Consider the following 21,852-nt stretch of genomic DNA (forward strand, 5'->3'; position numbering starts at 1 on the left):
TGTTCTGGCTTCTGAGATTCAGAATATTTTTTTTCTTGTTTTCCTCCTCCAAAGACTAGGTGCGTCTTGTAGTCTGGTGCATCTTATAGAGCGAAAAATACGGCAATTGTCAGGCTTGCAAAACCTTATTTGCAGTCAAATATATAATCACCATGTGAGCCTACGGTTCTTCTTCTCCACAGTAGTGTCTTTAAATTCAATGCATGTTTATTTCCTAATTCAACAGCCCAGTCTAGCTTTAAAGTAGGATCAGAGATTATCTGTCATTCAAACTACAGTATTCTCTGCCATTTTTTTCCAGAAGAACTTCCACATTTTAGTATGTCTGTTGTACCATAACTGCACCATAATGACAATGCTGAGAAAGCTTGGTCAGTTCTGGCACAAACTCTACTACTTTGTCTCTAAACCTTCTCAATTGTGAGTTACATTTAAGTTTCAGAACACATGTCATTGGCAACTCTTCAAAAGTTTAAGGTTTTGAGGGATGTAGCAACGTTCTCATTGAATTGTTAGTGCAAGCCCCCACACTTATGAGTAGAGTTGCTATTATATCTCCGTCTATTGTATCATTAGTAGTGAAAAGGTGAGTCAATATTTCAGAGTACTCTTAGATTTCCTCCTGTTGAATAAACTGTGAAGGAGTCAGCAAAGTGGTAGGCATTATCTTTCAGCAGGTAGAAATACTCCTGTTCCTTTCACTGAGCAAGGTTATAAGTTCAACTTCTACTTCCTCACTGTATGTTACAGCATGGACATAGGAACAATTTGTTCTTTAATTACAAAATATGCTGACAAAAATTTGTCAGATTGACAGTTTTGGACTACAGTGGTACCTCGGGTTAAGTACTTAATTCGTTCCGGAAGTCCATTCTTAACCTGAAACTGTACTTAACCTGAAGCACCACTTTAGCTAATAGGGCCTCCTGCTGCCGCCACACTGCCAGAACACGATTTTTGTTCTCATCCTGAAGCAAAGTTCTTAACCTGAGGTACTATTTCTGGGTTAGCGGAGTCTGTAACCTGAAGCATATGTAACCTGAAGCGTATGTAACCCGAGGTACCACTGTACTTTGTAAGGAGAGACTCCCTTGACTAGATGCTGGCCAGTGAAGGGACTGACCGCTGCAAAGTTCACCCGTACAATACTTGCTCCGACTCGGACACCAGCAACCCACGTTACGCCCCTATATGTGGGTGTTTTTTAAATATGAGTATTCAATAATATGAATCCCCATCAATAAGCAGTCTGAAGTGTTACAGCGTACCACTTCATCTGCCGTTTGGGAGACCTTGACCTACTTAGTGCAATAGAAGGACTAATTTTGCATACACTTTGTCTCCCATTTTCTATTCTCATTCAGATTTTAAACAGAGCTTTCTTAATACCTAGCATGTCATTAATGTCATGTTATCAACACCAGCCTCATCTCCACAACTTCCCAGTGGGGTTGGAAAGTTGTCTTAGAAACACAGTTGCCATAGCAACCGGATAATAATGGACGTTATAACAACTTAACGCAGTTTTGCTGAAGGACACTGTCAGACTTTATGAATTTGGTTTATTATTAGAAATACGGCGTGTGATGCTACAATGGCTGCTTGTTGTGTAACTTGCCAACAATGGCGGGGGGAGTGCATTTGAATTATTTCTCTCTTCTTCTCTCTCTTTAAATACTCGTTGCAGCTTTTACAGTTATGATGAACACAGGGCACCTGGTGTCTTGGAATGTATACACACTATGCATTTAAATCACAGGACTCCACCCCTCAAAAAAATCCATAACAATGCTGGGGAACTGTAGTGTATCGTTGTCAGTTGCTTATCACCTGCTTGTTCCTGCAGTCCAGGGCAAGGAGCAAAACTGAGCACCTGCTGGGCTATTCAGTTATACATGACTGAGGAGTTGGTGGCTCACAAAATGTGCTGACCAAGAGAAAATTATATGTAAGAAGTTTGCACAGAACTATGGTATGGTCATTATTCTGGATGTTAAAATGTCCAGGAATTTTAAATGGTTATGTTTAGACTGCATTGTTGTTCTGTTGTCACCTCTCATCTTGCTAATTCATCACTAATGCTGATGTGCTATTGTTTTGTTTTGTTGTACAGTGGTACCTCAGGTTACATACGCTTCAGGTTATAGACTCCGCTAACCCAGAAATAGTGCTTCAGGTTAAGAACTTTGCTTCAGGATGAGAACAGAAATTGTGCTCCGGCGGCGCAGCAGCAGTGGGAGACCCCATTAGCTAAAGTGGTGCTTCAGGTTAAGAACAGTTTCGGGTTAAGTACGGACCTCTGGAACGAATTAAGTACTTAACCCGAGGTACCACTGTATTGGTATTTGGAACCAAGTTTCTTTCACGCCCATTGTACATTGCCCTGGCATCTGTTTGCACTAAATATTTTTAAGTAAAGAAATAAAATGAGGTTCAGCTCAAAGGGTGCCTTCAGACGGGTGTTTATTGTGGAATAGCTGCTGATCAGGGTTGTTTTTTCCCACCATCCACACAACATAGCTTCCCCCATGTAATCCATATTCACCCTTTCTGGGGAATAGGAAAACAAAGCCTCCATTGCCAGCATCCAGTTTACAAATTAACCCCCCATCTGGAAGACCCTTAGTCATAAATCATATTAATTTCTTCATACGCTGACATTCATTTTCTCCTCTTTCGAAGAGAAAGTACTCTCTAAGTATTTGTTAGCACTTTTGCTTTTATAAGAATGGGAAGTTATTGCAGGGTTGAAAATCTTCCGAATTCACAAAAGCAATAGAAAATAATTTGGTTGACTTAGATGAGTTTTGGATCACACTCCTTTAGGATGAATGTATAATGGGCTGCCTTACATTGTATTCCGAAAGTGTAAGGGCTGTCAAGGAAGTGTTTATTATGATTGCTTTGATTTTTTGACTCTTTATATGGCAAGGAAAGGTCTTGAAAGGCCCCAGTTTTGCAACGGCAACTAAATTATTACATTGCCTTTGATATGTTCTGTTATTTGTCACTGCAAATGTTTCTGCGCAAACTTACGAGCTTTGATGCAGTGTAATGTGTTTTTGTTCCTTTTCCGTCTTTGCCTCAGCTCAGTTATTATGGAGAAAGGAGACACTCAGACATAAGGCTAAAGGCACTGGTACAGGTGAATACTGATATCCAAGCTAAGCTTGTTATGCATCGAAAAATCCAATGAACACGTCAAGCGTTAGAGAATTAGCTTTCAAGTGTTTGTGGAAATTCATCTGCTAGGGCTTTGATATGAGACGGCATTGGCATGAAGGCATAAAAGATGGATGGCAATGCATTGAATATCAAATTAGGGTTGAGAGGCAAACTAAGAATGGCATCTTCATTTAAACTCAGAGAGGGATACAGATTTTGGATCACATCAAATGAAATCACCAGTTTCCAGGTCATAGAAAACAAGTTGCAGGATTTTCTCATCATTGAGGCATTGGTTTTAAAGAAAATCCGATCTGTTCCTTTGTCATTTCTGGGTGCCAAAAGTTAATAAAAATGCATTCCCTTCTCAGGAGGAGGAGGGAAACCTCTGAAGTTCTCTTAGTTTCATCTTCAAGCACTGACAGATTTCAAAGAACAATGAAGTGTTGGCAGCATTATCAATTGGACCTGGTGAACTCTAGTTCAACCTACAGGTTTTTCATCCAGGTCCCTTATCTACTTTATGAAAATGATTCCTTCCTTTCAAAAACATGATCTAAAATGTTTATTCTGGTCTGATGTTATATGGAATGTAAAGGGGCAGGCTGGTATAATATGAAGGGGTTTTTTAATAGTTGTCATAAATTCAGGCAAGTTTTACCAATTTATTTTAAAAGAGAGCATGAGTTTAGTCACCATCCACAGTTAATATGTATGCAGTGATAAATGTTATAAAATTTGTGAATATTGATGCTTACTGATAATTCTTAAGAACTTTGGAGGCCAGTTGGATGCTAGCTATAATTTTTTGCATATCTTCTCTCTAGAATGTTATGGAGATCTTCTTGGACTCTTAACTGCCATCCCAGGCCATTGGCCATCTTGGCTAGGGCTGTTGAGAGTTAATGTCCCTCATTATCTAGACCAGAGCTTTCCAAACTGTGTGTCGTGACGGGTTAGTGTGTCGCCTGCAGTGTGTAGGTGTGTCGCACAAATGCTCCCAGCACTGCTCCCAGGGCTGGAAAGGTGCTACTTTAACCTCAGGTTGGCTAGTAAAACTGAATCACTGTGTCACAAAATGATGCAAAACTAAATTACTGTGTCGCGAAAAGATGCATAACTAAAAAGTGTGTCAGCGACATGAAAAGTTTAGAAAGCTCTGATCTAGAGGCCACAGGTTTTCTATTCCTGCTTTAATTGAATCACTCTTGTTTGCTGTAACACAATCTGATTCTTCTATGAAATATATTTGCAGTATTTTACAATGGGTCGTGTTTGTTTGATGGTTCATGAGCAGGGCGAGCAGGGCTAAATGCAGAACAGGCTAACTTTGCTTACAGTTTCATCTGTCCGGGGACAGTCTACAGGATATGTAACAATCCGGGATTGCAGCCGGAAGCAGCGGGAAACGGCGCTGGAATAAGGGAATTTCCCGCAAAAAAAGGGAAGGTTGACAGCTATGCTCAGAGGCAACCTGCAGTCCTGTCCATGCCATTGATGACATTTAAGCGACACATGTGCAAAACTGCACAATTTTTAGTAGGTTGTAACTCAAGAAAGGACTAATAGCTTGTTTTGGAGGATGAAACATTTCCCCTCACACTATTCAACTTCCTTTCATCACAGTTCTCCATGTGGAATCGTTCTGCCAATGGGGCAACAAATGGGGCAACAATGGGCCAAAGGTGTCAGCTTGTAGTGAGGAGAAAATAATCACCAGACACATCAAAACAACTTGATTGGTAGCATATTAGAACTCTACCAGCAGGAAGGTGACTATGTCCTTGATATGGAATCTAATATGAAGCCTAAGAGACTCTATGAAAAATGACCCTAGAAATCTGTTATGGATACATATTTCTTCAGCCTTTTGCTTTTTTAAGAACTTGTCTTTAACTGATCTATTCATTATTTTAAGTGCTTTTTTTCATCAATATTTGTAATGAACATTTAATATTATTACTTAGAGATCATTCATTTGATTAAGCAATAAATAAAATGTAAAGGGACCCCTGACCGTTATGTCCAGTTGCGGACGACTCTGGGCGCCCATCTCGCTTTACTGGCCGAGGGAGCCAGTGTTTGTCCACAGACAGCTTCTGGGTCATGTGGCGAACATGACACAACCACTTCTGGCAAACCAGAGCAGCGCACGGAAACACCATTTATCTTCCCGCCAGAGCGGTACCTATTTATCTATTTGCTCTTGACGTGCTTTTGAACTGCTAGGTTGGCAGGAGCAGGGACCGAGCAAGGGGAGCTCACCCCGTCGCAGGGATTCGAACCGCCAACCTTCCGATCAGCAAGCCCTAGGCTCTGTGGTTTAGACCACAGCGCCACCTGCGTCCCAAGCAATAAATAAATCTAGCTAAATAAATAAATATCAGAGGTTGTGCTGCTGGCTTTAATCAGAGACTTCAGGCGGCTCCTAAAAACTCCTAATAAAAATTAGGCAAGAACAGGTAATTAGGTAGGCACCCTGGGTAGGCCAAATGCATGAATAGATTTTTTGATCCATCACAATTTTATAAAGAATATGGAGTTTTGGTTGACTTCTGCACTGCAGCAAGTCCCCACAAATGGGTTTCAGTACTAATTGCACTGCTATAGGTATATGTAAATGCATCTTTTCATTTAAGGCCATTGCAGTTAATGGCTTTATAATAACAGGGTGAAAGGATGCCAGGACTGGCACAATTCATTATTTTGCACAGGCTTGTGGACCCAGCCTTAAAGCTGGAACAGAAATAGCTTTTCATTCATCTGCCCCAATAGTCCTCTCCACCAGCCCCTTCATATCACCACTGTGTCATGCAAAGGGTTTATTATTCGGACAAGACAAGTAGGGGATAAGACTAGCATCATGCCATGGCCAACAGATCATCAAAAATGTTCTTGAAGCAGCCTCCACCCCTTGCAACAGCAGAAGGCTGAAACTAAAGCAACATTATCTTAGGCAGGGATAAGGAGCCTGTGGCCCTCCAGAGATTGTTGGACTCCAACTCCCATCAACTGCAGGCAGCATGGACAGTGGCCAGGGATGATTGGAGTTGTGGTGCAGCAACTTCTGGAAACCCACAGGCATCCCACCCCATACCACGCAACTGTCCCATTTTGAGTGGGACATCCAAGATTTACTAAAGCCATGACGGCATCTGATCGCAATCCCAGATGTCCCATTTTGTCTTCTTCCTCCTCTGCTGTAGCCTCTTCCACCAACGCTGCCACCAGGCATACTTCAGGAGTTGCCACCACACTTCCATAGGCACCAGGTTCTGGAAGTGATGCGCAGGAAGTACAGCAGAGGAGGAGGAAGTGGAGGCTGGAGCCATGGCAGAAGAGGAGGCAGAGGCCGTAGCAGCAGAGGGAGTGGGAGAGAGAGGGAGGGAAGAAGAGAGGGAGAGACCCACTGTTGGTGCTGAGATGCCCGCCCAGGATGTCCCCATGCAGTTGCCATAGTGCACTCACTCTAATAATAATAATAATAACAACAATAATAAAATTTTATTTATATCCCGCCCTCCCCAGCCGAAGCTGGGCTCAGAGCGGCTAACAATAGTAAAATCATACAACATTCTAAAATCAATTCATTATAAAATCAGTTCAAATCAAATTAATGGCAACCATTGTGTTAAGTTGTGGGTGAACATATCAGACGACACAGCGATTCTCCAAACAGCTTTTGTTTATTCACAGGTCAGAACAGAACTGAACTAAAGGGTTCAGCCAGCCTGCTTATATAGAGCTCCAGTACAACGTAACTGTAACAACTTTCTGTAACTATCCAATCACTGAACGTCACTTTTGATCCCTTATTTGCATATGTGGACCTGAACTATCTACAGTATCCCCCTGCTGGCCCAGGGTGAGAACTTCGGTACATAACACATTGGGTTAGAGTTCTATGAGGATTACCAAAGGAAGGGGTCAGGCTGTGCCTTGGCCAAAGGCCTGGTGGAACAGCTCTGTCTTGCAGGCCCTGCGGAAAGATGTCAAATCCCGCAGGGCCCCAGTCTCTTGTGACAGAGTGTTCCACCAGATTGGAGCCACAGCCGAAAAAGCCCTGGCTCTGGTTGAGGCCTTCTAACCTCCCTGTGGCCTGGGACCTCCAGGATGTTTTTGTTTGAAGACCGTAAGGTCCTCCGCGGGACATACCAGGAGAGGCGGTCCCATAGGTACAAGGGTCCTAGGCCGTATAGGGCTTTAAAGGTTAAAACCAGCACCTTAAACCTGATCCTGTACTCCACCGGGAGCCAGTGCAGCACTGGGTGAATGTCATCCCGCAGCGAGGACCCCGTAAGGAGTCTCGCCACGGCATTCTGCACCCGCTGGAGTTTCTGGGTCAGTCTCAAGGGCAGCCCCACGTAGAGCGAGTTACAATAATCCAGTCTGGAGGTGACCGTCGCGTGGATCACAGTGGCTAGGTCAGGGCGAGAGAGGTAAGGAGCCAACTGCTTAGCTTGGCGGAGATGGGAAAATGCCGCCTTTGTTATAGCTGCCATCTGTGCCTCCATGGAAAGGAAGGTGTTGAAGATTACACTCAGGTTGCCATGACATCTGCCTGTGAAGGTAAGGCAGTGGGGGCGGATGGGAAGTGGCAGGGAGTGATGGTAGGCAGACAAGCGCCATGGTGTGGGTGGGTGGGTCCCAATTTGCCCTCCCAAGATGTTGGATGCCACCTCTGTCAGAGGGAGCAAATCTTAATAGCAGCTGCATCTGTGTTCCAGTTGCCAGAGGCACTGAACATCAATACTAGTCTGAAAAAAAACTGAAAGGATGCCTCTGGCAATACGATGCCATCTGGCAAGATTATGCCAACCTCACATGAACTCATTTTAAATGTGGAAAGCGTGTGAAGAGTAGCCCATCAGAGTTACAAAATCCCTTCAGTACCTATGTATATTTATAATTTATTATACGATTAAAAACACGTGTACTCTATTTAATACAACTAATACTGGTATGGATAAAATGAAGTAGAATTAAAATGTGCGTAAGGTGGCGCTGTGGGTTAAACCACAGAGCCTAGGACTTGCCGATCAGAAGGTCGGCGGTTCGAATCCCTGCGATGGGGTGAGCTCTCGTTGCTCGGTCCCTGCTCCTGCCAACCTAGCAGCTCGAAAGCACACCAAAGTTCAAGTAGATAAATAGGTACCGCTCCGGCGGGAAGGTAAACGGCATTTCCATGCGCTCCTCTGGTTCGCCAGAAGCAGCTTAGTCATGCTGGCCACATGACCCAGAAGCTGTACACCGGCTCCCTCGGCCAATAAAGCGAGATGAGCGCCACAACCCCAGAGTCGGCCACGACTGGACCTAATGGTCAGGGGTCCCTTTACCTTTACCTTTAAGCAAAATTGAAGACTTAGGCTAGATCTAGACACATCAAAGAAGTGTTTCAATTAAACATGTTTTAAACTTTGTATGAGAGATTGGGTTGGCAAAAACAGAACTCCACAGCACCATCTGTTGTCACAGTGTTAGAATGCATAAACAACGTACATAAAGCGCTTTTTCTTTGCCAATGTAGCTGAGTCCTTAGTAATTTAAAGGACAGATAAATGGTCTATGTAGGCCGAGTAGGTAAAATCGACTGGCACATTTTGTAGGCTGTCGTGCAAAATTTTGCGGTTTGTCCGCAATGGTTGCCTTTGAAGAGGTTGCTCCAGTTCACAAGTATGAGAAATTCAGTCAGAATTAGTCACTCATAAAGGTTTTTTGGGAACTATTCCTAAGCAGGACTCTAGTTCCACGTGCTACCTCCTGATCACATTTCTTTTCTGGACAGAATTCAAGTGAATGGTGCCTTCTGAAGACACAACCTTTATTAAATATATGTCTTCATGGAAATAGAGGATTGCCGTAGAGACAAAGACTATGTCAGAAGAGGCCGTCTACACTACAAATCTGCCCCTAAAACACTGTGGAGGTGCTTTAGAAAGCAGGGACGTTTGAATTAGTAGCAGGCAATCCTGAACTAAAGCACAAACATGAAGTAAAATATGAAGCAAAGTAACCTCTTAATGAAGTAAACAGGATCTACTTACATATGAGAATGGGTTTGATGGCAATGGATGCTACTGGCTCTCAAATCCTCTCTGCATTTTTCATTAAGGAGCCCAGCTGTTCTCATTTCTTTGCCTTTTGGTTCCCAGTTGCTTTTCTTGCCCCAGGCAAGCTGGCGTGGAGCAGGCACAACATCTAGTGAGACGGAGAGGCTTGTCAGGGCGGCAAGAGCTGGCACTGAAGTCCCTTTTCTGAGAAAACCTGAAGAGTCACCATATGGCGGCAACACACATGTTTGGTGCACTTGCAAGCAATTAAAAGGCTCATCATGGTTGCATTAGCTGACATCTTTCCAGGGAAGGAGGCCCAGAATCACTGTAATAAGTGACCTTACCACTTGTAGATCTAGATTCCTCTGGGCCTACAAGTACAGTTTATCCCCTGGACGACTAAGCACATCCATTTATATAACCCAAATTAGGAGATCCTAATAAACTTAACATACATACACACCCTCCAGAACTGAGGAATGGTTATGAATGAAAACAATTATAAATACACCATAACAAGTCTTCACTCCAAAATCCAGTTTATTAGGGCGACCAAAAATGTCACAAAATAGCGGATAAGATTTTTGAGTTCTGTGATATTTTTGACATTGCCCAAATATGAAGTTGCAGGATGTTGGGGGCAGGTTTCTATTGACCAACATAACTGTATTTACATTTTATGTCGCTTAGAGATAGTTTAAAAATACATCATTATTGGGGGGGGGGGTTATTAACAACATATATAAGACCAGGGCTTTGGATAGTGGAGGTGACAGTACTCACTGGTAGAGAATAACAGCCCCTCCTCCTTTTTTGCCACCCATGGCAGCCATTTCATGCTGGCATCCACGTAGGGTTGCCATATTTCAAAAAGTGAAAATCTGTTGTTGAGCTATTTTTGCAAAATCTTCAAAAAATTGAAGTTTTTGAGCTATTTTTAAGGAAATACGCCCAAAAAAACAACACTTCCAGCATAGGTTGACATTTTTAGCCTGGACGCTATTTCCGACGGATGTATGGCAGCCCTACACCCATGGCACTTTTTATCAAAATGCAAGTATTGTTCTAGCATCTCATCGCTAAACCCAGTTACTTCTTAAGCTTCCAACACTTCCCCCTCCCAGTCTGCTCTTTCTTCTCCCTTTGACCACTCATGGTCATCCCACCAGCAACCCCCTGGCTCTGAGCCTTTCCCCCCTGCTAGTGCAACCAGTCAGTCCATGACACACACAACTTTTGAGGGCCGGCACCCACATTAGGACCTCATCCTTAAAAACGTCTGATTGAAGCTTGGCTACAATGTCTTAACTATCTAGTTGAATTCAATGGTACCTGACATTCTCTGCGTTTGGATCTGGGGCTGTAAGATTTGGGTAAACAATGGCGTCAAGCCTGCCGTGTAGCTTTGACCTTAAGCTGAAGAACATGAAGATCTGTTTTGCAAAGTCTGAATGGTCACGCTTAAGGCACTGTGACACCTTTGTACAGGATGTTCTCAGTTACATCTTGGAGTTTAAGCAAGTCCCTCATGGAAAAGGTGGACACAAGATTGTTCGTTGTACCACTTGTAAGAAGAAAGCTCGCGTCAACAGGCCAACAGAAGCAGCATTCATGACCCTCACAGTTGTTTGTTTTTTCAGTGAATCTCATTGTACAGTGGCAATAATTGCGCTCTTCAGATCATAAAACGTATTAGAAACTATGCTAAAGTCACATACACTGAATTACTATTTTTCTTTTCTTCTTTGTTCCCAGGACTACACACTCACTATGTATTTCCAGCAGTCCTGGAGGGATAAAAGACTATCATACTCTGGAATACCTTTGAATCTGACGTTAGATAACAGAGTGGCTGACTATCTCTGGGTACCAGATACATACTTCCTGAATGACAAGAAGTCCTTTGTTCATGGAGTTACTGTGAAAAATCGAATGATTCGGCTACATCCGGATGGAACTGTTCTTTACGGTTTGCGGTAGGTAATGCTGTATTTAAGCTTGCTGTGCAGTTACGTACTGGGGTGTAGCTCATCATAGGAACTGGAATACCTGATGACAGCTATCTCTAGGGGACCCTGGGGGGCCCGAGCACCCTCAAAACTTTTTGTTCTGGGTGTTCTACATCTGCACCGCAGGGCCTCCGACGCAACTTCTGGTGCCTCGCGAAGCACCAGAAGTCGAATCCGAGGCCTTGCGGTGCCACCAGAAGTCAGGTTCTGAGGCCACAGGGTGAATGACGTCATATCGGCTAGCTGGGCAATGTTTACCTTTAACCTGTTCAGAAACTCCTCACAGACACATCGCCAAGCAGTTTTACCTGGCTCTTGGTAGTCCTAGCAAATTGTGATTTAAGGAATGGGTCACGTGTCCTGCAAACTTACCGCTTAGAAAATCTGTTCAGGATGGTGACATTCAGTGGTTAGATCGTTGTGTGAGCAATGACAGGTGTCTGCAGTCATTTCAGCAGCAGCAAAATCTTATTCTGGATAGCAAATATATGGAAGCTTGAAATGAAACTGAAGCCACCATAGTAAGAAGAAGAATTGCACTCTCATGCTTCCTCTATGAATGATTCAAGCAAAAAAAAAAATGCTATTAAGTCTCTCTTGGGGAATGGTGGACTACACTGGTGTGCATAAATGGCTTTTCTCAGGGGAGCGGGGAAACTGGTGTTTCAGCAGCGAAAGAGAAAACAGGGCACTGGGGAAATGGCTGATAAGTTCCAGAATGTGGTTATTATTTGTTAAACAGAGCATGCGGAAAATGTGTCTTTCTAATTGCCTTCAATCTTCATTGCTGCAGCTCCTGTCCATCAAACTGGTTAATGAAAAGCAGCTTGTAAGCCGTTGTACACTTTGAGGGGTATTTAGATGCCTTTTGGAAATATGCAGTGTTTTTTTTTTCTTCTTAAAAAAGGTGTTATGGGGTACTCTCATTTTGACTCAAGAAAATCACCATATTATAGTGAAAATTGGGAAAAATAAAAAAAGTAAAACTACAAAGATTCACAAAATGTTTAGGAGTATGCGTACCCCTGCGTACCCCCAGAAAAAAAGCAATGGAAACATGTTAGTGTGCCTTTGCTGCCTTGCAGTAGCTGGACAGCCATCCAATTATTCCGATACGTGAGATGGGAAGCTCTTAAATTTTTGGCCATGACATTAAAATGGTATTGTTATCCTGGCACAGAAAGGTTTTGATAAATAAAAGTGTACAAAAATGTACTAGGAGGGAAAATATTTCATAGCTCCAAAGTTTACACCATAATGCAACATAAGGCAAAGTATATGCAAAGTTTCAGTTCAGCTGATCTAGTATATTGCCTTGTTGAAACACTTATCACAATGATATTTCAATACGATACAACGATTTATTGCACAGCCCTAGCCCACAGTTTTCCAGCAGTCATCTCTGATTTTCCTGATCCAGGGACGATCTAAAAAGAGGGAAATAAATTCAGTATACCATCACAGCTTTCCTGGAGTGCATTTTGTGGGTAGTTTCTGGTTATGCTTCTGCAGTGCTGTGCATCACCACATCTCCTAGTTCTCTGTTGTTTCTGACAGCTGAAAGGAAAGGATCTGGGCTCATTTGTGCATTTAAAAAATAATAATAATAACCCCAATTTCGCACTAACAACTCCTTTGGATTTTGACTGCTGCACCTGAATCCCCCTGCCTGTAGGGGAAAAGAAAAATCAGACAGAGCTTATTCACACTGGAATCCATGCTGCTAGATTTCTCTTGATATATATTAGTGTTGTCACCAGTATGTCAGGTAATTGCATGCAAATTGGAAATCCAATGTAAGGTACAACTTTAATTACTGCCCCTTTCATCTTTATTTCTGCAAGTCGGCAATAGATTTCTCCCCCCCCCCCCAAACAATGCTTTTAATGAGTTCTAGAGCCACAATCCTTAAGCCACTGACTCTGGAGGGAGAGGAGGAAAAATCCACTGCAGTAAATGGGTCTTCTCCAAAGTAAGGAATCTAAGAAGAGCAAACTGAGCCGAAGGAAAACATTTGCTATTCATATAACAAATCCATATCAACCAACAATCAAAGGTGACAAATCGGTGATACACCTTGATGCTAAATGTCAGAATGAATATAATGGGAAACAGGGATTGTTCTGATGTTCACATACAGCCAATCAATATAGCCTCTTGGAGCCTTTCCAGGTGATATGTAAAAATAGGTTACTTTTGCTTACAGAATTTTATTGCGGGCACACACACTGATCCCCATCTGTGGAGCCTACCCCCCCCCCCAAAAAAAAATGAGACAAGAGATCAAAGTATGGGTTCAAATTGGCCACAACTTTATTGAACTTGAGAATGTGGGAAACTTGGCATAGGCCTTGGCATGTAACCCTCTCTTTTTCTAAAAAAAGTTTTTATTAACAATTTCAACATAACAAATTATCAAAATATATCATATCCATTACTTTTCCCCTTCCCCCCTTCAAACTCTCCCCCCCTGACTTCCCTCAGCTCCTCTCTCTGATTTCTCAGCACATATTATTCTCTGCATGTTATAAAATCATACATATCCTTACATTATCTATCTACCATGTTCTCAACCAATAAATTTGTGTATGTTTTTCTAAACCTGCCAAGGAGTCCAATTCATTTTGCTGTATTTTTAAATAAATTGTAAAAAGCTCCCATTCTTCCTTAAAGTCACAGTTGTCCTTCTCCCGCAATTTGTATGTCAATTTAGTCAACTCTGCGTAACTCATCAATTTTTCTTGCCACTGTTCTTTCGTTGGGATTTCTGCATTCTTCCATCCTTGTGCTATCAAGACTCTTGCCGCTGTTATAGCATACATAAATAAGTTCTTTGTTTTTCTTGACAAATCTTGTCCTACAATCCCTAACAGAAATGTTTCTGGGGTTTTTTACAAATGTCATTTTAAACATTTTTTTTCAACTCATTATATATAAAACTTCTCTACATTCCCACCACATATGATAAAAAGTCCCTTCTTTTTCTTTACATTTCCAACATGTGTTTGACCCGGTTTTGTACATTTTTGCTATCTGTACTAATGTAATATACCATCTTTACATAATTTTCATATAATTTTCTTTCAAAAGAGAACAAGGGCATGTAACCCTCTCAGTCCGACTGGGACTGAGGATGTACAGGGCAATGAGGTGCAGTGGGAGGGGACTGCAAAGCACGAAGTTACACAGCGTGCCCTCCCACTTTACCTCAGCCGAGAGTTTGACCTACATGCCGCCGCTCTAGGGCCAGGGACTCCCGCAATCAACCCTTTAACAGGCCCTGCAGCCACCGCCGCGTGGGGGGTGGTGCAAGAAATGCTTCCCCCACACACACTCGAAGATAGACTAAAAGATACCTTGCCAAGGCCTAAAAAACCACCAAAGTTGTGACAAAATGCTATAGGGAAGGCGAAACCTGCCATTGCAGGGGAAATTCCTTCCCAGTTCTGAACACAGCAACCATCTTATGACCATAGCAGCGCCCGCTGACCTGGAACGCAAAATATTACACTGCAAGAAAATATTATTAATTTGGGAGGGGTGGGTGGGTGAACCTGGAAGAGGAGGAAACAAAGTGAGGTTTGGTCAAAGGGGTCAGCCTCTTTTCCCTTGGCCCTCACCCCACCCCCAGCTGGCCGTCCATTGTCCTCCCAGGTCAGGGGCGGGACGATGGCCACCCTATCGCAGGTGGGAGGCATCCGACCAGGTAAGCTCGCTTGGTGTCGCAAACCCCACCCATCTGTCGGAAAGGGAGGGAGGAAATTGCCACCCAACACCAGCGGCATTATAAACCTCCACACATAATTGGGCGGCAGGTTAGCATTATTAATCTTCCATGTTTTTACTCGTCCACCATTGTATAAAAGGTAAAGGGACCCCTGACCATTAGGTCCAGTCGTGGCTGACTCTGGGGTTGCGGCGCTCATCTCGCTTTACAGGCCCAGGGAGCCGGCGTACAGCTTCCGGGTCATGTGGCCAGAATGACTAAGCCACTTCTGGCAAACCAGAGCAGTGCACGGAAACACCATTTACCTTCCCGCCGGAGAGGTACCTATTTATCTACTTGTACTTTGACGTGCTTTCGAATTGCTAGGTTGGCAGGAGCAGGGACCGAGCAACAGGAGCTCACCCCGTCACGGGGATTCGAACCGCCAATCTTCTGATCGGCAAGTCCTAGGCTCTGTGGTTTAACCCACAGCGCCACCTGCGTCCCTCCACCTAGTATAGTATAGTATAGTATAGTATAGTATAGTATAGTATAGTATAGTATAAAATAGGAACCGGGGAGGGTCAGGAGGTAAACCAGACATCAACACAATAAGCTGTCGGCGCTGTCAGAGCACTTGTTGCCTATTTCAGAAGGGCAGGAGGGTCCTTAAGAAACTTGCAGTGCCCCTCCTTAACCACTGAAACAGTCTCCCCATCACTGAGAACATGGCACACACTTCCTCTCTTCTGCCATCTTTAACCCCCCCCCCCGCTCCAACCCTTCTGATCCCTAGAACATAGACAGAGAACAGGGAGTATATGGACTAAAGGTGCTTGAAGAATTTGGTTCCTGTGAATTCTGATGCAAAAATGGACCTGATCTGCACCTCCCAGACTTCTGTGCGGCCTCTGAAAGTAATTATCCTTCAGCCTTGTTTGGGGAGGAACACACACAGGTATGCATTGTGTTCTCTCAACAGGCCGACACCTCGTAACGTAAATACTTCTCTCCTTTTTGTAAATGTGGGCCAATTTTTAGGGTTCCTAAAAAGTCCACCCATAAATGAGGCAAAACAGAGTTGTTGTCTTTTGCAGTGGAAATGAAACCAGCTCGGGACAGTTATATAGGGATCCATCTATCCATCCCAAATTAGGAATCATGCAGGATCTTATAACCATAATGCCTTGGCCTGTTCTGACACACACGGATTGGGGCCAATGTTATATACCCTCTTAGAAATGCTCTCGCACAGATCCACAAAAGGGCTACACCTTTTGCAAAAGCAGGATGACCTTTTCGTGAGCCAGAGTGTCAGCCTGCTGAGAGAGCACAATGCAAGCCGGTGTGTTTTGCTCCCCATACAACCTGCATCTGACGACATAATAGCTCCTGCAATGGCAGAGCAGAAAAGAGAAAAGCTTTGCTCCATTGTTTAGGTGAAGCGCACGGTGTCAAACCAGATTCAGACAGCATATGCCAAGAACAGTGAAATAATTCCATTGTTGGTAACATGGTTGGGTGCCACATTTTCCAGAACAAATACACACATCGTCCTAAATGGCGAGGTGGCATTCATTTGAAAACTAGGCATTCCCACATAAGCTATTTGTCATGGCAACAAAGATGCCCCACTTTCCCAAACTGTTCTCCAGCTAGTTTACCTTCTCAGAGTGATGAAATGAAACACATATTGGTTATTTCATATAGAAGTGGTTCACACATAGCACTTGAATTATTGTTTTTTTTAATAACTTGCAGTGAACATGTGGATCGGCCCGGTGTAAAGATGTAATGCACTGTGCTTGAGATTTTGTGAGATGATCTTTCCTTTTCTTTGGCGATCATTCGTAGCCGAGTAAGACTGTCTTCCATAAACACGTTTTTAACAATGAGTCCGTAAGTGACTGTGGAAGCCAATTCTGGATCCATACATCCTTCCACAGTGGGGACATTGGTTTCCGGGCAGGAGCTGATCACGGTGTGGATTTACCAAGCGTGCCTTCCTCCTAGCACGTTTCTCCCTTGCGTCCTGAGTTTGAGAGTCTTCAAAGCCCAAGATACCTTTGGTAAAGGCTGTTCTCCAACTGGAGCGCTCGCAGGCCAGTGTTTCCCAATTGTCAGTGTTTATACTACATTTTTTAAGATTTGCCTTGAGACAGTCTTTATACCTCTTTTGTAGACCACCAGCATTACGCTTTCCATTTTTAAGTTCAGAATAGAGTAGTTGCTTTGGAAGACGATCATCAGGCATCCGCACAACATGACCGGTCCAATGAAGCTGATGTTGAAGAATCATTGCTTCGACACTGGTGATCTTTGCTTCTTCCAGTACACTGATATTAGTTCACCTGTCAACCCAAGTGATGTGTAAAAAAATTTGGAGACACTGGAATCTTTCGAGGAGTTGGAGATACAGTGGTACCCCGCAAGACGAACGCCTCGCAAGACGGAAAACCCGCTAGACGAAAGGGTTTTCCGTTTTGGATGCGCTTCGCAAAACGAATTTCCCTATGGGCTTGCTTCGCAAGACGAAAGCCCATAGGGAAATCTCCGGGGACCTCTTTTAAATGCTAGCGGTGGGGAGCAAAGCCTTCCCCCCCCCTCCGGCCTTCAGAAGAGGTCCAGGAAGGCTGGCGGGGGCCGAAAGGCTTTGCTCCCCAGCACCAGCATTTTAAAAGCAGTCCGGGATAGCAGGGAAGCGCTTCCCGCTATCCCGGACGGATTTTGAAGGCAGGAGAGGTCCGCGAAGCCTGGGCACGCTGATGTCAGCGCGCGCAGGCTTCGGCATGCCGGCAAGTCTCCGCCAGCAGCGGCAGCGCTGCCGCTGCTGGCGGAGCGGTCCGCGAAGCCTGGGCGCGCTGATGTCAGCGCACGCAGGCTTCGGCATGCCGGCAAGTCTCCGCCAGCAGCGGCAGCGCTGCCGCTGCTGGCGGAGCGGTCCGCGAAGCCTGGGCGCGCTGATGTCAGCGCGCGCAGGCTTCGGCATGCCGGCAGAGGTCCGCGAAGCCTTGGCCGGACAGCTTTTGAAGGCAGGCGGGGGGAGCAAAGACTTTCGCCCCCGCCAGCCTTCAGAAGAGGTCCAGGACCTCTTCTGAAGGCTGGCGGGGGGCAAAAGTCTTTGTCCCCCCTGCCTGCCTTCCCAGGGGCTTTTAAATCGCCCCGGACAGCGGAGAAGTCCTCCGCTGTCCCGGGGCGATTTTAAAATGCCGCCCGCCAGCATTTTAAGATCGCCCCGGACAGCGGAGAAGCCCTCCGCTGTCCCGGGGTTTTTTAAAATGCTGGGGGTGGGAAGAAAAGCCCTTGTCCCCGCCCCCCAGCCTTCAGAAGAGGTCGGGGGACAGACTGTCCCCGGACCTGGTCTGAAGTTGGTTTCCCTAGGAATGCATTAATTGATTTTCAATGCATTCCTATGGGAAACCTTGAATCGCAAGACGAAAAACTCGCAAGAAGAAGAAACTTGCGGAACGAATTAATTTCGTCTTGCGAGGCACCACTGTATTAAGCACCTCTCTGTGGGAGGAAGAACTGGGTTTGAATCTGCGCTCTGCGACAAAGCTCACTTGATGACTTTGGGCCAGCCAGTCCCTCTCAGTCTCACCTACCTAACACAGGGTTTTTATGAGGACAAAATGGACAGGGAGGAGCCATGTGCACTGCCTAGAGCTCCTTGGAGAAAAGGCGAGAAATGAATGTGGTAAAGCAAACAGTGCCTTCCATTGTAGCATTGAAATCTTTGCTTAAAACATTAATGGAGTTCATTTAACCACCACCCAACATACGCTGAATGTGTCAATTGTAAGGTTAAATTGTGTAGCACGGCCCACCACCACCAATTCAGCCTTGTGTCAAACTCCTCCATGCAGTTGGGGATCCTGAGCCAATCTAGATCCCCTCAGGAAAGGCAGCTCAACATGTTTGCGTTGGTAGATACATAGGGCCTCAGAAACATCAGGCTGCCCCCAAGATTGAGGGTACCCAGCCTCCTGACAACAAATATTGAGGTGGTTGAGTTGTCTTTGACCCCCTAGAGTTGGCGTGCCTGAAGAGGGGCGCTTGATATAGCCATTAAAAGTGAGGCATGGGCCTTGGCATTGGTGAGGAACCTCTGTGGCCATTTAGCCCCTTCACAATTCTTTTGAATGCGTGAAGAGGCTTATTTGAACCCTGATATTTAGATCTTGGACCTCTTGGAAAAGGGAAGAGCTGTAACTCAATGGAAGGGCATCTACTTTGGATGCACGAGGTTCCAGGTTCAATCCCAGGCAGCTCCAGGGCTGGGATAGACCCCTGTCTGAAACTTTGGAGAGTTGCTGCCAGTCAATGGCAATACTGAGGTAGCTGGTCCAATGGCCTGACTCTGTATTAATCCACTTCCTGTGTTCTTAGGGCTGGATATGGACCTAGGAGGTGGATGGGGGGAATGTATATCCCGGCTCAGATAAGGAAACATGCTCCCTCAGCTCATCTTCCTCCCATAAATTGGAGGGACTGAACTCATCTGAGAAATAGCTCAGTTGGTAAGAGCATGGTGCTGATAATGCCAAGGTTGCAAGTTTGATCCCCATATGGGACAGCTGCTTATTCCTGCATTGCAGGGGCTTGTCCTAGATCAGGGGTCTGCAACCCGCGGCTCCGGAGCCGCATGTGGCTCTTTTACACCTTTGCCACGGCTCCGGAGTGGATACTAGTGAGGGGAGGAGGCGCATTGTGCGCCCCGACACTCCTCACTGTGGCAGGCGCTGTACTGGCTGTGACGTTGCATGGGGGCTGTGTGTGCATTAGTCACGCACCGTCCCGACGTCACCTTCCCGCCCACCCGCTACATTGTAAGGGGCATGTACGCTGGTCACTGTTTTGAAGGGGAGTGAAGAACACACACACACAAAAGGTAACTTGTTAATTTAACGTTTATTTCTATGAGGAGGAGTAATTCTGAGGGGTCAAACAAAGAAATAATAAAAAAGTGACAAAAAAGTTATTTTTATAATGACGAGTTTTGCAGCTCCCAGTTTTTTTTCCCTTTGGAAACGGGTCCAACTGGCTCTTTTTGTCTTAAAGGTTGCAGACCCCTGGGCTAGATGATGTTCAGGGTCCCTTCCAACTCTACAATTCTATGATCCTATGATCACTGTGAAGATAAAAATGGGAAACAGTGAATAGTGCTTTTCCACATGCGTGCTTTCTAAATGAAAGAACATTTATTTTTATTTTAAATATTTTTATTGATTTTTACACATAATTTCCAAATATCATATAACATACTTTCTTATCTTATACAAAGTTTTGGACTTCCATCAACCGCATCTGAAGATTTTTCCATCTTTATCACTTAATCTGCATTTCATTATTTTCAGTATTACATTTAATACTCCTTCACTAATAAGTCTTATCATAGTTTTCTCTGCAATATTTCGCATAATCCTCCTTACAAAACTTCTTGCAATCCTACTAGCGTAATCTGTTGATTACAATTGCTTTTCAAATAATTCATTTATTTACTCCAGTCCTCTGAGAATCTCTGATCCCGCAGGTTTCGAATCCTTCCTGTTATCTTATCCAATTCTGCAAAATGACAGAACATTTAATGCTTCTTATTCTCCAGAAGGTTTGAAGTACATTCTTAGAAGCCAGACTTAGAGCCTATTCAGAAGGCCAAAGTAGTTTACCAACATTCCATGCAGAGATGTGCTAAAATGTGTAGTAAAACAGGCACCTGAAGCTGGACCTCATCCATTTTTGGACTCCCAAGCTGCTATAACTGCAGCAAGTTAAACTAGCCGGCCACCTGACATATTGGAATGAGCACACACACACACACACACATACACATTTCCACAGTATCTCAAAGCAATTGGAAGGAAAAGATGGCACGGATGACTAGAGAGATGTATGAAAGCCAGAAAGCCACAGGAGGGCAATAATAATGTTTAATGGTTGGTAAGCAGCTTTCCATTTTCTGCTGCACTCATTTTCGTGTTGAACTGGGGGGGGGGGGAGAGAATGAAATCCTTTAAATATCAGTTTCGTGCATCTGGAAGGCATGAAATATCACTAGAGACATAATGGAGCTGCGCCCAATGAGAATTAAACATAGCAAACATCCTCTCTGTTGATTTTATTTGAAGAGTTTCCTTGGGGTGATGGATAACTTTGAAAGGAGAATAAATGAGGCTATTTATAAAAACTTAATAAACTCTGTGCTTTAATGTTGTAGAGAAATGGCTGTTTTTGCTGCCTAAAATTCAGGCGATCATAAATGTCAGAAGAAAATTGCTCAGCGTACTACTCCTGTCTTATTTATTGTTTACTCGAAAGAAAAGTGGAACCCTGCCTGCTATGTTCTGCCTTATATTACTGCTTATATTTTCAACTGTAGATGAAAATGGATGACCCAAGGTATACATTTTCGGGTTGTTCTAGTTTGCTGTAGCCCATCACATCTGTCAATAAAGTCTGGATCCTTCACAATGAGCATGAGAAGATGGGGATGAAGTGGTACTTGTCTTGGTGGGGGGCAGAATGGACTGCTCTACCGCAGACTACTGATGGAGGTCAATTTTTTATGCCTATGTAGAAAAAGAAAATCCCTGTGTGTAAAAAGCAGCCAGGGGAAAACAGAATTAGGACTTTTCTCCCTGATTCTTTGTTGGGTTTTTCCTTGCATGGAATCTTGTAGGCAGAGGGGCATTCAGAAATGGCATTTGACACACACACACATACACACTCGCAGCAAGTGGCAACATAGATTCTGCCACCTCAAGATTCTGTCACTTCATTCTGCTGCACATACATACCCCGCAAGTGTCCCGGAAAAACTGGGACATCCTGTTTTCCCCGCAAGAACAAAATGGTCATTTGGGGGACCATGATATCACGTGATTTCATGCCAAGGTCTCGCCCCCCCCCAAGCACTTTT

At 44.2% G+C, this 21,852-nt stretch overlaps 1 protein-coding gene across 1 annotated transcript in view; it reads left to right on the forward strand.

The window, feature by feature from the left end:
- Positions 1-21,852, forward strand: part of GABRB1 (gamma-aminobutyric acid type A receptor subunit beta1) — a 94,259-nt gene that overhangs the window by 49,118 nt on the left and 23,289 nt on the right. The window contains exon 4 of the mRNA XM_083460006.1: positions 10,974-11,194. Coding sequence (XP_083316132.1) covers positions 10,974-11,194 — 221 coding nt within the window. The remainder of the gene's footprint in view (positions 1-10,973; positions 11,195-21,852) is intronic.

Source organism: Podarcis liolepis, assembly GCF_965112155.1.
Source record: "Podarcis liolepis genome assembly, chromosome: 9".
Classification (NCBI taxonomy): domain Eukaryota; kingdom Metazoa; phylum Chordata; class Lepidosauria; order Squamata; family Lacertidae; genus Podarcis; species Podarcis liolepis.